Below are 24,479 nucleotides of genomic sequence, written 5' to 3'. Positions count from 1 at the left end.
ATCAGGAAGGAACAGCTGCTAAAGTACACTTGATTATAAATGCTGCTGAATTAATTTAACTTCTATCTTTTAAAAATTCCTTGACTTCAAAATTTAAGTATAAGGATATGTTACTTCGAAAAGGAGTTTTTATTTATGTTTCTACAGAAAATGAAAATCTGAGGATTCCTTCCATGCTTCTGTGGTTTGATGAACCAAGACCCCCGGAAGCAGTAGCCCAGGTGTTCCAACAACTGAAACAGCTAAGATGATGGAGCTTTACAGACCACGAAAATACGGCCTTATACAGGTTTCTGAGTTTTGTAATGATCCCCATGGTATAAACAGTGCCCCCTTCCAGCAGGAAGCAGTTTGGAATGAGTGACGTCCTAATTCCCATCTTGTTTATAAATCTTTGTTTTCATTTAAATGGGATTGTTTATAATTGGCTAATGATCACAGCCAATCTCTTTTTAATTGTAAAAAGGGGAATTATGGTATGGGTATTGTTTTTCATTTATTGATACAAATCCAAGGTCAATTTTGTGATGTGTATATTTCTCCTCTTGATTAAGTATTGTGCTTATACTGATCTTTTAAAACGTAATGCATAATTGAATACAGACTATAGATAGTTACTTATAATAGAATTTATAGTTAGGTAAGTTAGGTTTTCTAGATATATAGAAATATATTTGAGATAGATAAACAGTCTTCAAACCTCTCAAAGACCTTCAGAAAATGGCATTTAAAATGGTTTAGGGTTTTTCTTGACAATGAGAAATGTCTGCTCCTGGCAGCACCAAGTACGTCTGAGAGGAAGATGAGCATTGAAGAAACTTGTTATGGAGTTTGCTTTCAACATGGCAAGATTAGCCATTTGGGCAAGAAACTGCTTTTGCCTGGACTGTTTGACTGTTGCTGTATAAACTGGACATGTAGGACCCACAGAAAAGTGACTGCTGAACTCAGTCTTACAGGGTTCTTGCTTCATGGAAGAGTCTACGAGGCTTTCTGCAGGACACAGAGAAATGACTGACAGACTGCCAATGCAGATGGACAGCTTGAAATTTCCTGCTTTGCTGAGAAATCTTCTGGACACATTGTGGCCTATGGGCTGAAGATGGATGCCCCAACGTTACAGAGGAACTTTGGGTGAATGTCCAGGTAGCAAGATACCTGTGTCAATCCTAGTGTTTATATATTATCCTTCTGTGGTCTTTGATGGAGTTGAAGACAGGTAGTTATAATTATAGTTTTCCTTAGTTATGATAATAGATAAGTTACATATAGAACTTTGGACTCACAAGGATGGGATGGATGATATTTTCTTTAAATCTTGCTAAAATATTGTAACTATGTTCTTATTTGATAACTGTTCTGTTATATACAATTTGACTATGTTAAAGTTAAGACCTTTCTTTTTGTTTAAACAGAAAAGAGGAGATGTTTGGGGGAAGTCGTGTGCATTTGTCAATAAAGCACTGCTGGCCAATAGGAATCTAGATAGGTGGGACTAGGAGTCCAGGAGAACTCTGGGAAGGAGAAACACATGTAACGCCATGGGGTAGGAAGCCCAGAAACTTCTCCGGTAAGAGACATACTTAGATTAACAATTATGAGGTAACTACTTAAGTCAGAGCTAGCCAGTAAGAAACAAGCAAGGCCAACAGCTTCATAATTAATATAGCCTCCTGTGTGTTTATTTGGGACTGATGCGGCTCTAGAATCAGGCTGGGGGGAAGGTTTCTCTCAAAGAAAAAGGCTTCTCTTAACAATCAGGGCCTTATCTGGTAGCTGGGTTCTGCTGGAGGCCAGGTTCTCCCTCCTGGCAGTGCCAAACCATTCCAGTGAAGTGAGACGTCTAGGTCCTATACCAGTCAAGGTGGGGGCATTCCTGTTTCTTCTGATGATTCTCCCCAGCCCTACAAGGAACAGCAGTTGTGACAATATGCATAGGCTGTGTTCCCAGTCATTGTCCCACATGTCTGTCTGTTCTCCAGCCTCCACAAGAGGCTGCCTCTCATTTTCCAACTTTTCCTGGAGTGCACTGTCCTGCTTAGCCACTACTTCTGCCTGTCCCCACTGGCAGGGTGCCTCTTCTCTTGTTGGTCCTGGCTGCCTCCTCCAGGAATCCCCCATAACAACCCCTCTCCACTGGTCCCTGTTTTTCTTTGGAGAAAAAGTTTGGCCAGCACTTTGTCTCCAGCTCCTGGTCTTGAACCTGGCACAACGGGGGCAGGGAAAAGAATAGTGAGTGACTCAATGAGTGTGTAAATGGTGAGACAACTGTGACTGGGAATGAGGATACCTGGTCTCTGGGAAGTTTATTTCAGACCCTTGTCTGAGCTCTGATGCCAAAGGATGGACAGGCAGGATCATTTTTGTTCCATCTATAGGAAGGGAGGAAAGTCTCTCTGGGTAATCCTAGACACAGCACCCTCTGTCAGGCAGGCTCCAGTGGGCCTCGGTCTGTGAGTCCTGCTGGGTTTGGAATGGTGGGTGCTGCTCTGGTTCTTGCAGTGGTTCCCATCCCCATGTGTGGTCTGCAGGGGTCTCAGCCATGACCTTGCTGCCTGGGGGACACAGACTGGGGACTTTGTCCCCCTCCCAGTACCTGTAGAGGCCTCTATGATGTGATTTCAAACTGACCACCACCATCCTTCAGTGCAACTCACCAAAGCTGAGAGAGGGCTTTACACAGGGGCATGGAAGGGAGTGGGCACCAGTTCCCCACACTGAGTCCGTGTCCATAGTTTAGTTTTAAAACATGAAAAAGCGAGTTGCTGAAATTCTGCTATCAGATCTGAGTCAATATGCAGATTATCTCATCTCCAATCAAGTAAGTATCATATTGTCATTCCCAACTAGTGTTCAGCTTAATAAGGTGGAGACGTAAGAGCTCTTGGGCATCTGCTCCTTGTGATAACCAAGGGGTCCTATGGGGTTTGCTCACAGTGACCACCATGGTGGACTGTGTCTACTAAGTTCTCCACATGGGAAGTATTATGGGGCTTCCATGCAAGCTAAGGAAACTCTGCATTTGGAAGGAGGAGCTGCTGGATGGCTTACCCTATATTCCAAGGCAGGGTCCTGGAAAGGGAACCTGGGATTTTGGATCATTCATGGAGTGATAATTAGCAGGGTGGCAAAGGCTGTTCTCCATGAGATCAGCAGGCCCTTCCCTGGGCATTCTATTGTATCCTAGAGAGCTCCTGGCATTCCATGATGTCACCAGTGTTGTAGCAACACCAACTGCACTTAGGACATTGCTTCAGTGACTCTGGATAATCATTAGAGATGTTGTCAAGACTGAGGTCTCTGTTTGCGAGAGAACGTGGAGAACATCCAGAGACTAGAGAGAGGCAGAAAGAAGCTGCTGTTAGTTCTCATAATAAAGCAGGAACAAGGAAGTGGTCCTGGGTTAGGCACAGTGAGTGCTGGGCAGGAGATGGGGAGGTTGCTGGGGGAGGTGGTCTTGAGCTGGGACTTCCAGTAATGGGACAGAGAAGCTGTGCCCTCTGGGAAGCAAAGTTCCGGATAGTCCATGATTCCAGAACATGAGTTTGTCTGTTCCCCATGGCAGGACGGGGCAAGGACAAGGGTGTTGTGTGGGATCACCTAGCGTTTACCTTTAGCACACTCGGTAGTGTAATGTGGGGACAACGGGATACCACCTGGAGGCAGTAGGCACTAATGTGTCCCCAGATGTGTGCAGGCATCACTGCACTTCATGCTCAGCAGTTTCCTTGGGGTGCAGTGGCTGTCTGACACCAGTCACATGGAGAGAAGAGTACTTCTGGCTAAGACTTCATATCCTCAGACAGCAGAACTCCTCTATTGACATCTACCTGAAAGCAGCCCCCTTAGGCGACTGAATCATCAGTTGAGGGTGATAGTCAGTACTCTAAAGTAGTCAAACAACTGTCAGAGCATGCCTCCAGGGCAGCAATGGTCTCCTTCTTGCCAGCTTCCATGGTATGGGCCCTCAGTGGTGTGGGGTGACTTGGTGAATCGTTTGACCATGTTGTGTCCCTGCGTGACTTTCCAGTCCTCATCCATGGACCTGGAATGAACAGGCAGGAGATGTGGGTTCCTCTAAGCTCCTCAGTGCGTGTGCACTTTGCCATGTCTCCTGGCTTTTGAAAAGACAGGCAGGCTTCAGGGCTCTGGACCATGCTGCATGCGGTGTCACTGTAATTAATCCTGAAAGGTGGTCTCTGTGTTCACATGAGGCATGTGCAGGGACATAGATAAAACCCCTGACTGCTCATATAACCACATCTCTACAGAGTGTTGGGAGAGCTGTGATCCACACAGGGGGCATACAAACCTGACCTAAAATTATTGGATTTTCCCTGGAGTCCAGACATGATCTTTCTGTTTGAACCTCAGGGTGGTCTGTCCATTCTCTGTGCATTGTCACCAGGCAATTTCACTTGTCTTCATCTACCCACAGAGGCTCCTACAGAGCTTTCATCCCAGCCAACGCTCCTCACCAAGAAACAAGTGAAGAAGGAGATAGAGAGGATGACCACAGAGCTGCAGCTGATGACCAACCAAAGGAATGAACTGCGAGATCGCCTGCTCTTCATCAGTGAAGGAACTGTGGACAATAGGTATCCATTGTTTCATACTGCACAGGACTGTCCACACTCACCCTCACCTCCTTTCTTTTGAGGTCTTGTGTTCCACAGAGACAGCTGACTAGTTCATGGGAGCTCATGGATTCTGGACAACAGTTAGGGAGCCTCCATGGAACTCACCTAGCCCCTCTCCATGTGTGTGACTGTGGTGTAACTTGGTGTCATTGTAGGATCCTGGAGGTGAGATCAAGACCTGTCCCTGGAGCTCAGCTGGCTTTTGGGACCTCTTCCCCATGCTGGATTATCTTATGTAGCCTTGATGCAAGGCAAGGAGCTCAATCCTTTGCTCAAGACCATTGGAGGCTGGCACCCTTCTGAGTGGAGATGATGGAGGACCAGGAGGAGGAGATAGGAAGCAGGGTTATGTGGGGAGACCTGGAGAGTAGGACAGAGGGGAAACTGTGGGTAGTAAAGAAAATTAATAAAAATATGCTGTTTAAATAAAACAAAACTTTTGATTAAAAAAGTACTTAGGTTCTAGAAGGCTGCACCTCCATAGTGACTCTGTAGTCACCTCATGACCTAATTTCTTCTCAGAGGAGAGGCAGACCTGAAGCTTTGGAGGGAGTGAGATGGGGACTCTAACTTCACTGCTTTCTCCAAATGAAAACCATAGCCTGTGGTCTCAGTCACATAACTCAGGGATTGAGTTGGCAACGTGTGAGTTCCCAGCATGCATTTGTGAGTTTTAGTGGTAGCAGCTTGGCAGGCACGGTTCCACTTGGTCCTTCTCAGTGTGGTACAGGGAGTCCTGGGACTCCTCACTCTTTCTCTCTAGTTTTGAGCATTCCGCTCTTAGATAATACAACAGTGCCCCACACAGTACTTTAGCAGCTGATTATGGTTGATCCTCCTCTCTGTGTCTCCTCACATCCTCTTCCTCCCTCTCTACCTCTCTCTCTCTCTCTCTCTCCCTTCCTCCCCCTGTCTGCTCCCCTTTCCCTTACTCTTTCTGTTCCCTCTGCACCCTCCCCCTCATCCCTCTCCCTATGTCACTCTCCTTCCCCTTCTCTCTCTCCCTCATGTGTTCACACATGCATTTGCAGGATTGTGTATACTGAAGGAATCTGGGAAACAGGACGATGGTGGGGCCTGAGGATTTTCCTGTATCCGTTTCCAGGCTATGATAATGCTGAGGTGTGGGAGCCCCACTTAAGCATCAACGTTCTTGTCCTAACTTCTCACCCTGGTGGCACCTAGCAAACCCTTGGGAAGTTTATATAGCTGTCCTAGTGTTTGGTCTCAACCTGAAAATTATGTGCTGTAACTCATCGGCAATAGTCACCTGGGTCATAGAATCACTGTTCTTAATCAGGAGAAACCTCATTGCAGTATCTGGTGTGCCAAGCCCTGAGTCATAGACTCCTGGTAACATAGTTGCTAGATGCACAAACCCTTTGTGAGCTCCTGCATCCAGGGCATCCTTCATCTGGACACCCAGCCACTGCTGTCCCAGGGACAGGATAGCAAGTTTAAAAGCACCAGGAGGTTCCAGTACTTAGCAGTCAGAATGTGGCATCCACTGGGCTGTGGCAGACCAGGATACAACTTGAGTTCACATGACACTTGAGGCCTGTGGTCATGGATTCTTTCCTTCTGTTTCTAGACCCTACCACAAGCCAAATCCATTCTATGAGAAACTGAAGTTGGAGCACAAACAGGTCCTGTGGGAACTAAAGGTTTTTGAGAAGGAGAAAACTGAGGTCTCAGAAAAGTTCAGTGAGCTGAAGAAGGAGACAGTCTTCTATCGGTAAGAGCCCATCTTGGCGTGGACCCCATGAGTTGTGGAATGGCCACCTCTGCCTTCTGTTTTCTCTGGACTGGAGAGTCCACAGCTATGCTTCTAGCCTTTCTGCTCCTTAGCAAGCAGCTCTTGGATATGTGTCTCTTGGACACACTTTGCTAAGTGTGAAAGAGACTGAAAGCCCCTGCCACCATTGTCCTGGAGCCTCAGGACCCTCTAGATAGAAATGCAATTTGTACTGTGAGGAGCAGGTCAGGAAGCCCTGGACTTCTGGAGTTCAGGCCAAGGGTTTAGCGGTCTGATGGCTGTGGAACCTGTAGATGTTCACCTTGGGTCTCCTGTCCTCACTTGGAGAGTATTTGTCCACTACTTGCTGATGTTTCCTCTTATCCTGGACAGGTAGGGGAATCCACTTTCTATTCAAGGGACATGAACCCCTTTTGGTGTTGGGGTTATCTGTAGTAGTTTGGTTATGTCTGGTAGTAGCTTTTCTCTCATTTTCACCTCCTGAGTACAGCTGTCACAGCCGTATCAGACTCTTGGCTGTGTCTTCCTGGAAGCATGAGGCCATTTGGGGTGGTGGTTCCTGGAGGCAGAGGTGGCAGAGGGAGGTTGCGGGGCCTTACTATGCAGAGTGTCTCCAGAGGTCTGCACAGCCGGCTCCTGATGGAAGAGAGTCAGCTGCACAAGAAGGTGGACATGCTGAGGCAGGAGAAAAGGAAACTGCACGATGATTGGGTCCTGCTTAAGCACCACTTGGAGGACTTGAATGTTACAGACCAAGACGAAGAGAGCAGTGACATGAAAATCCAGCAACAGGTAGGGGCAGGGACGTGGTGCAGATGGAGGTCTCCACCACTTGGCCATTTGACTGCTGTCTGCCCACCCACCCATCTGTGCTCTCACATCAGTTACTCCTCCATGCTCCCATCCAGTCAACTACTCATGACATCAGAGTATTCAGCTCAGTGTCCTTGTACAAGACTTCTGCTGAGTTAGCCTCTTAAGAAACTGGCTAATTGGCAAATCATCCCTCCTGCTCTGCTTGAAGCTGCAGTCCAGTGACATGGATAGGTCAGTAACATATCACACACGTATGTGTCATGATAATAGTTAGGATTCTATGCACAGAACTTGGAGTGAGTGAGCTCTGGTTCCTTAGATTCATTTCTTGGCAGAGCTATTGTGACATCACAGTGGGAATCAGTTTTCAAGGAGGAGAAGCCCAAGCAAGTGACAAATGTTTCTTCATAGTCAATGACTTGGGTGACATGTGACTTTCTTCTCTTTCCTGCTTCCAAATGTGTTGTCTTCATTTGCCCAGCTGTTACTACATAGTGACAAATTGTCATCAGTAGCTGATTGTCATCCCTGTTTGGTGACAGACATTTTCCCATCCATCACAATTTAGTCTGGGTTGATTGGATGATCAGCTGGGAGATTTTGACAAGCTGATGGTGGAAGTTGGGAGATGTGGCCCTTCAGGGGATAAATTCTCTAATGAGCTGAACACAATGGATATGAGAAAATATCACATCATCCACAGTAGTATTCGGCCCCATGGAATGCTGGCTGAGTTGTGAGACTACTCTAAAAGAGTTGGAATGTTTAGTCTGAACTCACCTGCTCATCTTTCATGTTGTTTCTTTCTGACAGCTCCCTTTTTCCCTATGTTTTCCTCCCTCTCCCTCTCTCTCCTTGTGTGTGTTTTCTGTGTGCATGTGTGTGTGTGTGTGCACGTGCATGTGTGTGTGTGTGTGTGTGTGTGTGAGAGAGAGAGAGAGAGAGAGAGAGAGAGAGAGAGAGAGAGAGAGGGAGACTTAGACACTTGGACACAGACAGAAAAAAAGTGGGGGAGAGATTATATCTTTGTGTAGTTTAATCATGCGGGTATGGTGGTCCATTATTCATGTGTGCATAGGCCTAGGAGACCACAGGTTTTGATGTCAGTCTCTACATTGAATCAGGGTTTCTTACTACCCTGGTTGCTTAGTGTTTTACTGGCCATCCTGCTCATTGAGCTATTGGGGTCCTCTGTATGTGTTTCCATCTGTATGACAGCCAGTCACCCTCCTTAAGAATACAATCTTCTAATGAACAGGAACTCAAGAGATTGAAAGAAAGACTTGAGGTCCTACTGAAACAGAAGGAGATGTTCTTTCAGCATAAGGATTTGGCAGAAACGATGCAGCATCATTTTGATGTCTCCCAGATGAGGTAGGAGCCCAGGCTTGGGGGAAGAGGTAGAGCCAAGTGTTTCCCCTGAACCTGGGATCTGTATCATTTATGGGCTTCCTCTCACATGCATGGCTCTCAAAAACCACCAGGGAAAGACTACCTCAGAGAAACGTACTGGTTCACTCAAAAAGATCTTCCATCCAGAAAAATATACGTTTGATATCAGTGTGTCTGTAGAACTGTCTCCCTTCCTGCCTTCTGACCTCTCTATGTTCTGAGCAGGAGTTTCTTGAACTGACAGAAATTTATCTTCCTCAGCCTTCCAAGTGATGGGATTTGAGAATGTGCATCACCTGGTCTGATTAAAATCGCAAATTTATTTAGGAACCTCCCCTGTAGAGAAGAGATTCCTAATGTGAGCAATTCTCTCTGCATCATTTACCCATTTCCTATGCAAATGGTTCTCTTGATAGAGTAGGTTAAGGACTTTCTAAGTGGAAACCAAGAGATGCCTCAGCTGCAGTCAAGATTAGATCCGTTTGGGGAGTGTTCTGTCACAGCTTCCCAGAGTGAGTGAGCATGTGGATTTCCAGCTCTTGTCCTAAGACCATGAAAAGTGTGTGTTAGGTTCCAGGCAGGGCAAGTGTTCAGAGGGTCAATCTCAGGAAATGCTTCTCCATCTTATGTGCTGTTCATGTTCAAGGTACCTACTCGATGTGAGAATTGAGCTAGCCTCATGAACTAGATCAGGTTTCGTGGAGCGAGGCTGTATGGTGTGTATGTATAAAATGATGTAGTCAACCAATAACTCATCAAGTTGAACGTGTGCATTCCCCTATGCTGCTAACTGTTGTATTAATATGCTGTTGCTGTTTGCGAAATGTTGTGCCTGAACTGTAGGAGAAGGTCCTATTCTTTCTACTAGAAAGTAGAACACACAGTGCTTAGTTTAAGTCACGACATGAGTTTAGGACCAGGAAAAGTTGCATGCTCAGCTACTCTGTTATCTTTATTCTATGTGGGTACCACCAATCATATAAGTCAAAATACCAATGTTGACTGTCCAGCACAGCTGAGGTGGAGGGGCGAGGAGCTTAACGCAGCAGGTTCCCACCTGACCTGTGTCTTAACTACTTTCCTTTCCCAGGTCCACAGAGCTGCAACCTCAGCTGGAACAGGACACTGCCCAGGATGAGAGCCACTTGCAGAAGGATGTGCTACAGCAAGAGCCTCCTGCTGAGCCTAATATCCAGCAAATACTGAACTCCTCAGATGCAACAGAGGAATTCCCACACTCATCCTGAAAAACCTGTTAAAATTGATGACTTCCTGGCAAGGCAAACTCCAGGCTGTACATCTGTACCTTTCAAAATGTGGCAAGAGAATGCTGTTTATCTCAGTTTTCCTTTGGTTTTTGGTTTACATTTTTGCTTTTGGTTGTTTTGTTATAGTTTTTGCTATTTTGGTGTTTTTTGTTCTTGTTATTGTTTTTCATAATTTGTTATGGCTATCCCGTTTGTATTGACTACCATTTTAAAGCCCCTTTTGAAAACATTGTTTTTATGAATAATAAAGCAATTTGCAACTGTTCACACTTACACACAAGTCTTTTTCAGGTCTGGTGTCACACTCCAATATCCCCACAGCTCACATGTATAGGTGGATCCCTGCACGTTCCATGCAGCATGGGCTACACAGTGAGTTCCCAACCAGCATCAATCACATAGGTGTTGTTGGCCTTGAGTGTGGATAGCAGAAGTTAGAGCTTGGATAGATACTTTGTGATGGAGTCTGTTTCCATTCTGTTTCCACATTGTTATCTATTAACTATGCCTATTACATGGTACTCTATAGACACATTTTCACAAATTGATCATAAGGACCAAATTATTGAGAAATAAAAATATATTGCTCTATACACTCTTGAGCAACAAAATCATTCAAAACACATAATCATTTCATAAAAGATATCAGGAAACCAAAGGTATCTATCTGACTCTGTTTTCTTGTAATACACCATCAATAATAAACACACAGCAAATCACTGTGTGAAATAGCTTTTAATAACCACCTTTGCTCATGATACAGCAATTGCCCCTCATGCTTGCAGGTCTTGCAGAGGCCAGAAGAGGGCATTGAGTACCTTGTCGTCAATGGTTGTTAGGTGCCATGTTAGAGAGCAGGAAATGCTATTAGACTATGTGTTGTATCTGCAGCTTCTGCTCTTGACTTTGTCCTTCAAACACTAGGTGCTGTATTAGACTAACGGTTGTTATAATTTCAAGGTCATTGTCCTCATGCTACAATCTGTCTAAAGTTCCTTTAAATATATATATATATACATATATATATATAATGCTTCAGTCAGTTAGCACTATATATTATTTACAGATTATAGTAAACTGTGTTACTCATATCTAGTTATTTTAGTCAGGTTCCCTAGATGCTCAGAGATGCACTGAGCATAGATATTTGATTTTCAAAGACTTCCAATACCAATATAATATGGCATTTATATGTTTTAATAATTTAGAATGCTGTTAACATGAGACAGAGTTGCTCTTGACAACATGGAATTATACTGGTTAATATTGTGGGCACCGGAGACCCTTCACTTGGAGTTTGGTTTCTTCTTGGCAAAAGTGGCCTATGGGAAAACAAGTGCCCTTGCTACCACTGCTGACAATGGGCTTACTGTCCTAACTGGACAAGCAGGAGAGAAGCAAAAAGAGAACGCTAAATCATTCCAAGACATGATAGGACATTCTTTCGAGTTTTCCTGCTTTTGGTAATGATCTGTCAGATATTCTAGGCCTTAGCCAAAGTTGATTGCTCAGACATTACTGTGATATCTTGGGTAACTGTCCAGGCATCCAATTGTTTTTGTAATTTCTTAAAACTTTAGGAAGTCACCTGCTTATACTTCCTGCTTGCCAAAGTAATGTTATTTTCCATCTCAGGTGTGTGATGAGGTTAAAGACCAGATAGTCACAACTAATATCCTCTCTTATCTTATTTAGAGCACATTAGGTACAAGACCTAGGCTTTCTGGAATAGGAAAACTATTGGAGTGATCTCGGTAACATGCCATTTACCCTTGGCTGTGTATTTAGTATGCATTTCTTGTTTAATGCTGCTCTTGCTGGTTGAAGGTCTAAATTTGTATCCATTATTACCTTTGTTTCTCCTAGACTAAACCTGATATGTTATCATTGCATATAATGTTTGAATCAGGGTGAAAACCCTCTTATTTAGACAAAGGGAGCAAGTGTAGGGGCAACATGTTCCTCCAATAGAGTTTTGGTACCTGCCTTTGGGTGTGGATTCGGTGTGCAGATGCCATCCCTAATAAGGAAGAGACGTGTCTTGCTCTGTTTTGTGGTGGTCTGAGCATCCTGTATCATAGCATCCTGTACCTTAAGGGCAGAAGGTCATGACAGCTACTTGTCCTCAGTGTGAGTACCCCAAAATATATTTCCATTATTCTTTTATTTGGGCATTCCAGTATTTCCTTAATCCATCTTCACACAAACAAGAGTGAAGTCTCTGGTGACATGTAGGGATAGGCCCATGAGGTAGACATGCTAATTGTCTTAGTCTGCCAGGCATTTATTCAGGACTCTGATGTCCCCACTGATCCCTGAGTGTTCAGGATCATGCTACAGCATCACTTACTGTGACAATTGGAGCAAACCTGTCACTTCTCACCTAGGGAACAATGCATATTAGGCACATCTGATGAAATGCAGCGTTTATTATATTATCCATGGGCCTGGGTGTGGGGACAGAGATTTTGGTAACAAGAAAGGTCTCCAACTAAGCAGTGTTTGGAGGAAGCTTCAGAGCAGGCTCAGTGCATGGAGCCTGCTGCAGAGGACACATGCTTCTGGTGGAGGGCAAGACCTTGCAAGCCTGAGACATGAGAGGGACAGTTAAACCTGACTGTTCCCATGGCACATCTCAGCGTCTATTGAGGAAGGATTCCTTCCTGGTGATTGTTTTAATTGTAGAGCTCCTGGGAGTGGATCAGTCTTCTAAGATGGAGGTGAGTCAGAGGGGTGAAATATGGAGATAGTAATCTCGTGGATCCCAGACAGGTGCTGAGAAACTAGGGCTTCTACAAGGTCAGCAGTGAGAGAAACAGGGCAGAGGACATGGTTAGTCTCTGCCATTGTCCACATTCTCTTTCTGAGCTGACCCTGCTTTTCACATTTCTATGCTGGTATCTCTTCTATTGTGGTTAGATTGTGGTTGTGTGTGTGTGTGTGTGTGTGTGTTGCACATTTTTCCTTTTGGTGGTGTTGAATATTAAATCTAGAGAATAATTTATGCTAGGCAAACATTTTACCAGTTTTAAAACCATTTCCCCTATAGACCTTCCCTTTATTGGTTTTTCCCTTTGTTGTTCAGATGTTTGCTTTAAACAGGGTCTCATGAAACTCAAGGCAGCCTCAAACTCCTCATCTTCCCACAACCACATCTGGGCAGCCATTTTGTAATCTGAGACATGAATTCACTAAATTGCTCAGTTTGGCTATGAGCTTGCTGTGGTTAAACATGCACCTGCGTGCAGGGGCGCGCACACACACATACACACACACACACTCACCTCTTCATACCAAGTGAGTAACAGGACTACACAAGAGATCTGAGGCAGACTGCATCTGTCCTGCCCCCAACATATTGTGGTGTGCTTTATACATTGTTTCTCTATAGTTTTTTGGGGGGAGTTGAGACAGGTTTCTGTGTATTGTCTTGGAAGCTGTCCTGGAACTTGCTCTGTAGACCAGGCTGGCCTCAAACTCACAGAGATCTGCCTGCCTCTCCCTCCGGATTACTGGGATTACAGGCGTGTGCCACCAATGCCCAGCTTCTTTCTACTTTTTATTCTAAAAATATTAACATAGTCTTCATTTTCTTAATTTCTACACTATACTATATTGATCATTCATCAGTTTGTTTCTTTTTCATTTTTTGTGTATTTGTTTGCAGGTGCAACAGACATGTTATTTTTGTTATATTGTATATATATTTCTATACTTTTTAAAAAATTGTACCTTTACATTGATTTAAAGTGTAATATAAAGTTCTAATTCTTGAAAGTTATTATTACAACCTCTTTAAGTTAGTTAAGAAATGTAGGTTAGTAGTTAGTCAACTGTATTAAGCTTGTTGTCATTTTTGCTCGGTTTTTAAGGTTAAGCATGTGTGTTAGACAGATAAATGGTCTTCAAACCCTCCAGAGACCTACAAAATACAATATTGAAGATATTTCATAACCTAAGGCTTTTCATGATCGTGAGGCATATCTGCTGCTGGCATCACCAGTCTACTTTCTAAAAGGAGGGCAGGCATTGAAGAACCTACATAAGGAGTTTGTTTTTATTGTAGCAAAGCTAGCTATTTGGGCAAGAAATTGCCCTTGCCTAAACTTGCTGACAATATACTGTACAAATTGAACAAGCAGGACACAAAGAAAAATGGCTGCAAAATATTCTAAGACAAGGTGGTACAGTCCTTCAAAATCTCTGTTTTACAGAACATCTGTCAGATACTCTAAGCCTCTAGACTGAAGGTGGATAACCTAACATTGCAGAACAATTTTGGGTGAGCATATAGACAGCCAGATGTCTGTCTTTCCTAGAGTTTTGGAGTTGCTTATTCTGCACTTCCTGTCTACTCAAGTAATATATCCTTCTCAGGGCTCTGACAAAGTTGAAGATGAAATAGTTGTTGTGTTTCATGTCACCAAATTCAGAAAAGAATCCTGCAGAAGAGATATAAACTTTATAAATCTAAGAAGCATAAAAGCTTAACTTGTTGATATAAGAAAACTTTTTGTGACCTAAAAAGATAAATTTTAATTGTTAATACATGTTAGGATAAGAGGCAAATTAGGTACATAGCTTTGGATTCACCATGATAGTATCAATTATGGTGTACCATTTGCAGAATTTGCCAAAGGCAAGTGGGCTGGGTATTGTAAATTTAACACTTATTTGATAATTGTTCCTCCTTTTGGTTTCTTGAGACAGGGATTATATGTTTAACAGAATCTAGGAGATATTTTGGCAGAGAACCAAGTTCCTTATATCAAGCAACAAGTTGATTGGTTGTTTCAAAACAGTGATTCACGGGAAAATGCTTTTGTCATTTTCAAAGAGAATTGATGATCAGGTTCCAGCTCACAGATTGTCACAATTCATACTAACAACTCCTTCTGCATTCCCAAACCTGTAGAAAAAGTCCTATAATTGTTAGTTTTTACTCATGGTTCTGCTAATGGAAGAGCAACTTATGGTGTAGATGATAAAAAGTACATGGAGGGAACAACTCCGGCTTCAGCTCAGATAGTTGAGTTAGAGTTGTCACAATGGTTTTCCAACTTCTAGTAAATGACTCATTTAATTTGCATACATTTTTATATTCTTCAAGTAATAGAGACAGTTCACTGCATAGGAACTTGCAATGATCTGGTTAAAATATTGATTGAATAAGTTCCAAATTCAATTCTTCTAAAAACATTGCCACATCTTGTGGATGACAGGAGAGCTCATTTAACCTTCCAGGCCCACTGGAAAAAGGGAACAAGTCAACAGATAGATTAACAAAAGTGGTCGCTTTATCTCTGGTAGAGAGAGCTCTGCAGTCTCATAAGTTTCATCATCAGAATAACAGGAATTTAAGAAAGCAATTTGGTTTAACTAGAGAGACTGCTCGTCAAGAGTGTCCAACAATGAGGTGTGCCCACAAACTAATAAAAGAATGATGGCAGATTGCTTTTACTCTTATTACAGAATTTTGCAAGTTAAAATGCATACACATGGCAGTTGATAGGTATTCAGGTTACTTGGTGTTCACCATACAAAGGGGAAAAGCCACCAAACATGAAATAAGTCATTGTTTACAAAATGTTTTGCTTACATAGCAGTTCCAAAAGTGATAAAAACAGATAACAGGTCTAGACACTCAATGGAAAATTGATCAAAATGAAACTTCAAAATGTATAAAAGGGAGTGGGGGATAATTGTCCTCAGTTTCCACATGATTCAAAATTTTAAAATGTTGATGCCACTGAGCAGTTTGCTTCAGACATTTTCTGGCATGATGAAACTTGAGCGGTTATTGCTCAGGTCAAATGGAGACATCCATACGCTAGACAGTGGAGAAGACCCGATTCTGTCCTAATTTGGAGTCATGAATGAAAGGAAAGTGTTGGTTCCAGATTCTCAGTTTCTGAACAGACCTGCTGCATCAGCCTCCCAGACGCATGAGTTTTCATGCTGGAGCCGACAAAGAACTGGATGGCTATAAATTTTTCCTTGACACACCTTGAAACACAAAATTCATTTTCCAGTTTTTCCCTTTGGGGAAAAAAAGGACCATTTAAAACAATTTAACACTAGTGTGGACCGTGAGGAGTGGCAAAAGCCCCTTTTAAGTATTTGGACAGGACATGGCCACTTAAAAAGATGTTGGAGTGGTGAAATATCAGCCTTGGTGGATGGTATTCCTGGTATCATGCCCATGCCAGTGTATTTCTCTGGAGAAACACAGTTTGGCCTAATGCAACAAAAAAGAGACTTTGGCATCACTTCTGAGGTGATTGTAGCTATTGCTATTGCTGCTACAGCAGCCATTGTATCTGGGACTGCCATCTCACAGTCTGTAACTATAGTGAATAAACCAGCACAGGAAGTAACAGAGGCTCTCAGCACTCAGAGCTCCTTAAACAACTTAGTCCAGGTAGGAGTTTTAAATCCTTAAACCTGTTCGCCTACCCTGGCACACATTTGTGTTACTCCTGCAAAGTTTACACTCATCAATTGGCCAATGAAATTATTAGGATGAACGAGACCTGGGATTCTTCATCCTGTGGAGAGATCATCCTTAAGGGATCCAAGATGGCAGGTCATTTAATTAAAGAATGGGCCAGGTCCCCATCTCTGGGCCTTTAGCCATAGGACTTATTATCATCTACTTTATTCAGCTAAGACGCCGTGGTGCTAGACAAGTCCAAGCTGGAGTTGTCACTTAGGACCACAGAGAATCCCTCAGCTAAACTATGGTTCAGCCTACTGAAAAATTAGATGGTCAATGACAGGTGAGACTAAGGGGATGCCAACCACCCTAAGACAGGAGGGTCATGCAGCCCGGGTGATTTCTCCATTCATGGGTAAGGTTGGCTTTAACCTCCTAGCCACCCCAGACAGGCATTAATTTATAAAGAAGGGGGAGATGTTGGGCCCCAGCCCCCATGGGGTCTCTGTGAGTCTCTAGTCAGCCAACAGTTGCGTCCTGTTTTCCAGTCCAAATGCATCCTGTTTTCTAGTCCTGGCTGACTGCCCTGGCCTTGCCCCCCTGACATCAACATCTAGCACGAGGAAAACACGATCTCTTCCACCTGGGGTTTTTCCACTGTGCTGCAAGCCTGTATATAAGACTGCTTCCTCTCTACAATAGAGAGAGACATCTTAGCATTTGCAATAAAGACACACACACTCATTCTCTTAGCACAAATGGCGAGATGTCTTGTCTTTCATTTCCCAATGCATCAGACTTGCTTGTGTCACAGGAGATACAGCCTTGCCTGCCTAAGGCACCTGATTGGTCTAATAAAAAGTTGAACAGCCAATAGCTAGGAGGAGAGGGATAGGAGAGACAGCTGGGCAGAAAGAATAAATAGGAGGAGGAATCTAGAAAGGAAGAAGAGAATGGGGCGGGGAAGAGAAGACCACACCCAGGGCAAGAAGCCAGGCAGCCATCAGTCAGACCTGAGAAGCAGTCAAAGTAAGGTATACAAAAAGAAAAGAATTTAAAAAAAAAAAGGTAAAGCCAGAGGCAAAATGAAGAGAAAAGGTTAAGTTATAAGAGTTAGCACAAGGAGCATAAGATGAAGCCAAGCATCTCCTTGTCATGATTTAGGAGCTAGTGGGTGGACCCAACAGAATAAGCCTGGCACAATCTCCCTTATCTGAGGTAACTGGAGTGGCCAAACTCACAACAACAAAGAGTAAACCGAGGGGAGCCATGGGCTGAGGAAGGGAAGGATGAGGGAGTTTGGTGAAGTAGGCGCTGTGTAGTGACTGTGCGGCAGTGTGAGTGTACTTAATGCCCTTGAACTGTATACTTTAGAGGGTTAAATGGCTTTTTGTTGTTTGCTTGCTTTTGCTGTTGGGGATCTAATGCAGGAACTCCAACATGCTTAATCCCAGGGCTCCACCTTCTAGCCCTAAATTGGTGCATTTTCTGGCCTGTGTACATAAGCGCTGTCTGTCAGTGTTAGCTTGGGGTGACCTAAGGAGCGAGCCACACCTCCAAGCACAGCAGGTGAGGCTACAGGGCAGCTCTGCTGACATTGGGTGGAGCTCGTGCTCCTGGCCAGGGCAGGTCCAGACTGTAGCCTCAGATCTCTGCCTCATGCTGTAGGTATCTGCCCACTTGGAGCCAGCGTGCCTCGGAGACACCCAGGGAACACCCCCAACTGTAAATCGGAGCTGCTTTCTGACTTCGAAACTTCTGATATAAAAAAGAAAGACCCACTACATCTCAAAAATCCAGTTTCCATGGAAAATCCCCACAGTGTATCTGTCGACACGAGACAGTAACTGTGTTATGCAGATATCTATGTGTGTGCACATGTGTGCATGCATGTTTTTAAATGTGTGTAAGCTTGTATGCGAGACCAGAGGATAACATCTGGTGTTATTTTGTTTTATATTTGAGACAGGGCCTATCACTGCCCTGGAGTTTGCTAAGTAGTTTAGACAGACTAGCCAGCCAAGCCCAGGGATCCTCCTGCATCTGTCTCTGCAACACTGGGATTACAAGCAGGAGACACCACACAAGTATGGTGTAATTGTTTTGTCAAATGTTTATAAGAAGTAATAATTCTCACCAGATGTGGTGACATATACCCCATAATTCCAGCAAAAAGGACAGTGAGGCTGGAGGATTGCTGTGAGTTCCAAACAGCCTGAACTATATAACAAAACCCTGTATAAAGGAAAAAAAATGAACCAACAAACAAGGGCTGTCTAGTTGGTTCAGTGGGTAAAGGCGCTTGTAGCCAAACCTGATGACCTGAGTTCATTTCCTAGGACCACATGGTGAAGGGAGTGAACCAACTCCTACAAATGGTTTTCTGATCTCTCTATACATTCATCAAGGCTTCAGTACACACACACACACACACACACACACACACACACACACACACACCACCACCACCACCACCACCACCACCACCACCACCACCACCAGCAGCAATACAACAAAAATAAAGAAATAAACATAAAACCCACAAAGTGCTCATTCTCATGTCAAGTCATGTCTGTCTGAGTTGGGGAGGGGGGTCATGGGAACAGGCATGTTACTGCAGGGTTCACATAACAGGGTGGTGTATACGTTTCTCAAGGAATTTATAAAAGCTGATATCGACAGTGTCAGATGTCTCCAGTGGAGAAGACAATGGGACTTTAGGAGAAACAGTGTATTTATATAGACCCTTTCTTGGTTTGTTAGAGAAATGTGCTGAGTCTTTTAATAATGCCAGCTCTTTTACTAAACACTAACCCTAACCTTAACTCTAACCCTAACACTCAGGGCAGGGAAAGCTGGGAATAGTGGAGATCAGAAGCAACCAGAGAGATAAGGGGAAGTCCTTACATTTGCAGACTTTAGAAGGGGAGGCTGCATTTAGCTGATTAGTGAGTGTACTCGGTGTGTGAGGCCCTATCTAGGAAGTGAATCCTAATGCCCCACCCTACCTTGGAGATTCGAAATGTTAAGAGAGCCACTGGAGAGGACATGGCACCTCCTCTATGGGGAAAGCCTCTCCGACACATCAGGGTGGAGAGTTGCTCTTCTCCACCCCACCCTGTGTAACATCTGGGTTTTGAATTATGTGCATGTAATACATGCGCAAAAATAAACTCCAAAGAGAAATCAACCATTTTTGTCTTCATCTCCCGCAACTTTTGCTTGGAGCTGAACATTTAATCCCTAAGAAAAACATTCAAAAAATAGAAAGATGAGTATACTCAGTGCTGGAGACACAGCAGGGGACAACGGAAAATCCCCACGCATGGGAAAGGTAATTACATGCAGGCATCTTCAATCTGTTGGCATTGTGTCATAACACTATCACCTACAGAGTTTGCTCCGGAGCACTGTGCAACTGAGTCCAACAAATTACAACTTGCAACAACATAAAACCACCTTACACTGTTTTAAGTAAGTAAATGATTTTTTCTTTCCTTTTTTTGTTTGTTTTTTGTTTTTTTGAGGCAGGGTTTCTCTGTGGTTTTGGAGGCTGTCCTGGAACTAGCTCTTGCAGACCAGGCTGGTCTCGAACTCACACAGATCTGCCTGCCTCTGCCTCCCAAGTGCTGGGACTAAAGGCGTGCGCCACCACTGCCCGGCAGTAAATGATTTTTTTTGTTTTGTTCTGTTTTGTTTGAGGCAGGGACTGTCTGTAGCCCTGTCATTCCTGGAGCTCACTATGTAGACCAGGCTGGCCTCGAGCCCAGAGATCCCACCTGCTGTGATTAAAGGCAAATAGCACCAAGCCCAACCTCGTTAATGATTTTGTGTTGGTCTCTTTCTGAGTTATCCTGGGGAGTTGTGACCTGCGGACTGGACACACCTGCACGGAAATAAAGAGCAGTAACTGAAAAGCACTGAGCAGGTTGAGAGTCATGGGGGAGACTTGAGAGTGGTACCAGCTACAACTAATTAATCGGTCTCACTTAGCTCAGACTGACCTCAAACTCACAATGCAGCTGAGAACACGCCTTCCTCCTGCTAGGCTGTGGGGTACCATTTAAGCAGACGATTAGGAAACCCTTTTACATGGACTATCTGATTTACACACTTGTATTTTGTAGACACTTGTGTTAGCCAGGCAACTTTGTACGGGAAGATCTTTCTACATTCCAGATTCCTTAGGGCAGTGATGCATGGTCACTCAGTCTTAAGTGTTTCTGCTCATCAAGATCTCATCATCTTGAGGCTGGAGAGAGGGCTCAGCAGTTAAGAGTCTTGCTGCTTTTTCAGAGGACCACGGCAGGTTCATAAACACCTATAACTATAACTACAGCTCCAGGAGATCCAACGTCCACTTCTGGCCTTTGAGGGCATCCAAACACATGCGGCATGCAGACACACATAGACACAAATAAAACTAGAATTGGATGCATAGGACTTTGTCATCTCAGCCAGTTACATGGCTCAGTGGGTAAAGGCACTTGCTGCCTAACTTGAAGACCCAAGTGCAATCCCTGGAACCCACATGGAGGAGGGAGAAATGCAACTCTACACAACCTGACCTCCTATGTGCCATGGCATGCTCCCACCGCCACTGACACAAGTAGTTAAACGTCACCCTTGATGAGTCATTCTTGTCTCCCTCACCACTAAGTGGCGTCTCCTCCTGTCAGCACTTCTTTCCTAGCTCAGAAACAGTGGCCCACAGCTCAGGACACAGCTCCTCTGCTTTGGGCCTACTATGTCCCGAACATTCTTCCATTCCTGTGCCAAAGGCTGCTCAGAAGTTCTGTTCACAGCAAACATGACGAGGAAGGGACTAACCACGGTGGTGCCTGATACAGGCTAGACCTTGGGAATGGTCTCACAGAAGTTTAGAGGCCAGGGCATGTGGCTGCATCAGAATAGGGCTTGCTCAACACGCACGACGCCTTGCCTTCAATGCCCAGCGACACTAACACTGGGTGTGGTGATGCATGCCAGGATTCCCAGTGCATGGGAGGCCAAGACAGGAGGATCACATGTTCAAAGTCGGCCTCAGCCATATAGCAAGTCTAAAGCTAGCCTGAGATACATGAGACCCCATCTCAAAAATAAAGGAAGGAAAAGTACTGGAGCACTCCTGTGAGAGAGAGCCCGGCTTGGAGGAGCACAGCTGTGAGAGAGAGCCAGGCTTGGAGGAGCACTCCTGTGATCTCAGCACCTGGAAGACAAAGGTAGGAGACCAGGTATTTAAGGCCACCCCTGGCCACTAAGGAAGTTTGACCCTATCTAAAGAAGCCAACAAACTAGAGCAATATATGAACTGTGGGCATACTATTCCACTACCCTGCTTAAAAAGAAAGGAAGAGGGATTGGTGGGACAGGTGGCCCCTTTGTCAAGAGTGCACTAGTTAGTATAGGTACCGCGTGGAAGGATTTGCCATTGGCTGTTTCCTGTCAGGGTTGAGGGGGCTGGAGCCAGAGGCTGCTGTAACGTCTTCACTTCCTTTGGCGTTTGACCTCTGAGTCGTGCACTACCAGGAAAAGGAAGAAACAGCAAAATAGTGTAGAGCTGGGTGGTGGTGACTCACGCCTTTAATCCCAGTGCTCAGGAGGCAGAGGCAGAGGCAAATCTCTGTGAATTTGAGGCCAGCCCAGTTTATAGAGCAAGTTCCAGGACAATCAGGGCTACACAGAGAAACCCTGTCTGGAAAAAACAAAGTAGAAAACTGGCTGGATGACAGAAAACAAAGCAACGGGAGGAAAGCAAGAGCAGCGGCCCTGTGGTGAGGCTGATTGGGTGCACGTCGGTACCTTGCAGGGAAAAAAATGCACGTGAGTGTGTGGGTGTCGGACACAGGAAGTGTGTGAGCGTAACAGACACACCACCGGTTACTACCACAAACTTACATTAGAAGGGCAGGGAAGGCTGGGCGGTGGTGGAGGCGGCAGCAGTGCACGCCTTTAATCCCAGCACTTGGGAGGCAGAGGCAGGCGGAGCTCAGTGAGTTAAAGGCCAGAATAGTCCTCAGAGGGAGTTCCAGGACAGGACATTACACACAGAAACCCTGTTACACACAGAAACCCTGTCTCAAAAAACCAAAACCAAACCAAAAAAAGGGGGGGGCAGGAGAGTGTGGCCTGGGGTTAATGACAAAAAAAACCCTCTCCCTACCCTATTGTTACAAAGGATGTGGAATTCCTAGGAGGCTTGAGTATGGGGTTGTGGGATGGGTAGGGGGACTGTTATTAATTATTAATCTTGCTGGACCAAAGGAAAGAAGCTCTCTCTCTCTCCCTCCCTCCCTCCCTCCCTCCCTCCCTCCCTCCCTCCCTCCCTCCCTCCCTCCCTCTCTCTCTCTCTCTCTCTCTCTCTCTCTCTCTCTCTCTCTCCACACAGGGCCCACAGAGTGCTTGCTGCTTGAGGACCTGAATTCGGTCTCTAGACCCCATGTAACAGTGTGTGCATGTAGTCCCAGAGCTGGGCCTGGGGAAACAGGCAGATCCCTGTACTTGCCCTGGGTCCCGCTGAGAGTCTATCTGAAAGAAATAAGGCAGAGGGCTATACTGAGAAAGCACTTGAGGGTGGCCTCCGGTCTCAACACAAATGCACACAAACTGCAGAACAGTGATGCTGTGATTTCAGTGGGATGTAGGGATTTGCCAGCCTCTATATTCTACAGGCTTGCCCACACTGTCGGGAGTGTTCTGTTTTGCATCAATTAGCCAAAGGAAGAAGTCACACCAAGATGACTCCTTTAGGCCTGTGTGGCAGCAGGAAGGTCAGTCCCTGGGGAACTGAACCTTGAACAGCCATACAATTTATTGATTGTTACGTAAAGTAAACTATTTCCTCATACCAAGGCCCCCAATCTAATCTATATGTTTCCCTAAAGAAAAGTACCACACCCCTGCTACTTTAGTCCTTATTGTGTTTTGCAGAACCCAATAATCCAAGAGCTTCAGTTGTGCCAGAAGTGTCTGTGACCAAAGACATGCAAAGGCTGTAATGCCCCCTCAGAAGAACAATGTTACAAATCACAGGAAACAATCACTGTTTTTTCACAATGTTTCTTCAAGATCAAGGTAGTTCTAGAAAACAACTATTCAGTCTAATGTTTACAGTGACTCTGCTAAACACACACACACACACACACACACACACTATGGAATACCAGTTCTATTGCACGAACTGTACTTTTAGTGAAATATGTGAGTTTCCCAGCATCTCTGTTCCCCTGTAGGAAGACCACTGTCTTTCCTCACACACCCTTTCCTGGGTCTCAGGCTTTCTTACCAGAGGACGGCATCCAAACGGTGATAATCGTGTGGCTGACCTGGTCTCCCTTGCACACTCAGCCCTCTGTGCTTTGCACCAGCCTCATTCTGAGCCCATGCACATTTCTTAGTTGCTTGCTTAGATAGCTATGAAAACCACGAATGGACAGTATTAGTATTCGGGCATCTGTACTGGCCTGCCCTTGGGGTTCTGACAGGACACGCCCTCAGCTGCAGCCACTAAGAGCACCTCCTGTGCACATTCACTACATTCCCTTATAAAAGGGTCCTGCCCCCCTCCCGTCTTTTTTCTCTCTGTCTGTCTGTCTGTTCCTCTGCTTCTCTGCCTATCTCTCCGTCTCCCCCCACCATGCCCCTCTGTTCTTTTCTGCTGCTCCTACCCACAAAGGCCAGGCTCCCTCTCCCCTCCCATTTGCTCCTGTACCCTTTCCCTTAATAAATATCCCCTCCACCTGAGGTCTGTCGAATGGCATCTTTTTCTCTCATGCCGGTTTTTAATAATTACAGCAAATAGGGTCACGTGGCTGCGTGTTGTTAGCCTTCCTCTAGCTCTGCTGTGGCATCACTGCAGGGGTGAGTGGAGATGGGACAGACCCACGCAACTAATATTGGGAAAAGGGGTGCAGATATTTATTTAGAGAGAGAGCAATCACTTACGCAAAAAAGCCAGGTCAGTGCTCTGTGGTCTCAGAACCACGGCCAGGATCCAAGAGAGCAGCCCCTCCTCTACCTCTCTTATCCATGACTCCTCCCACGCACCCTCGTGGTTGTGCGTGATCTCTCCCCACAGGTGTGGGTCATGATCAGGGCATCTATAGCAAGCATTTCTACATCCAACCAACTCCTCCATGTTCAGAATGAACGTGCTCTACAAAGTCTTAACG

General features: G+C 44.9%; 1 protein-coding gene and 1 long non-coding RNA gene across 2 annotated transcripts; one reads left to right on the top strand and one right to left on the bottom strand.

Moving 5' to 3' along the window:
* The first annotated feature begins 3,315 nt into the window (after nucleotides 1–3,315).
* Nucleotides 3,316–10,137, top strand: LOC121143326 (disks large homolog 5-like). The gene is made up of 6 exons (XM_040755160.1): nucleotides 3,316–3,412; nucleotides 4,439–4,598; nucleotides 6,232–6,375; nucleotides 7,014–7,188; nucleotides 8,471–8,586; nucleotides 9,695–10,137. The coding sequence occupies exons 2-6, from the start codon at nucleotides 4,510–4,512 to the stop codon at nucleotides 9,849–9,851; spliced, it is 681 nt and encodes a 226-aa protein (XP_040611094.1). The 5' UTR covers nucleotides 3,316–3,412; nucleotides 4,439–4,509; the 3' UTR covers nucleotides 9,852–10,137.
* Nucleotides 10,138–14,436: 4,299 nt separating this feature from the next.
* Nucleotides 14,437–23,700, bottom strand: LOC110340505. Its single transcript, XR_005880547.1, has 3 exons — nucleotides 23,594–23,700; nucleotides 20,313–21,517; nucleotides 14,437–15,121 (listed from the first exon to the last, which is right to left on the bottom strand). It is a non-coding gene; the product is annotated as an uncharacterized LOC110340505 (long non-coding RNA).
* Between the last annotated feature and the right edge of the window lie 779 nt (nucleotides 23,701–24,479).

The sequence above is a fragment of the Mesocricetus auratus genome, unplaced genomic scaffold (genome assembly GCF_017639785.1).
Source record: "Mesocricetus auratus isolate SY011 unplaced genomic scaffold, BCM_Maur_2.0 Super-Scaffold_100011, whole genome shotgun sequence".
NCBI classification, from domain to species: Eukaryota; Metazoa; Chordata; class Mammalia; order Rodentia; family Cricetidae; genus Mesocricetus; species Mesocricetus auratus.
This window is presented reverse-complemented; position numbering and strand designations above follow the sequence as displayed.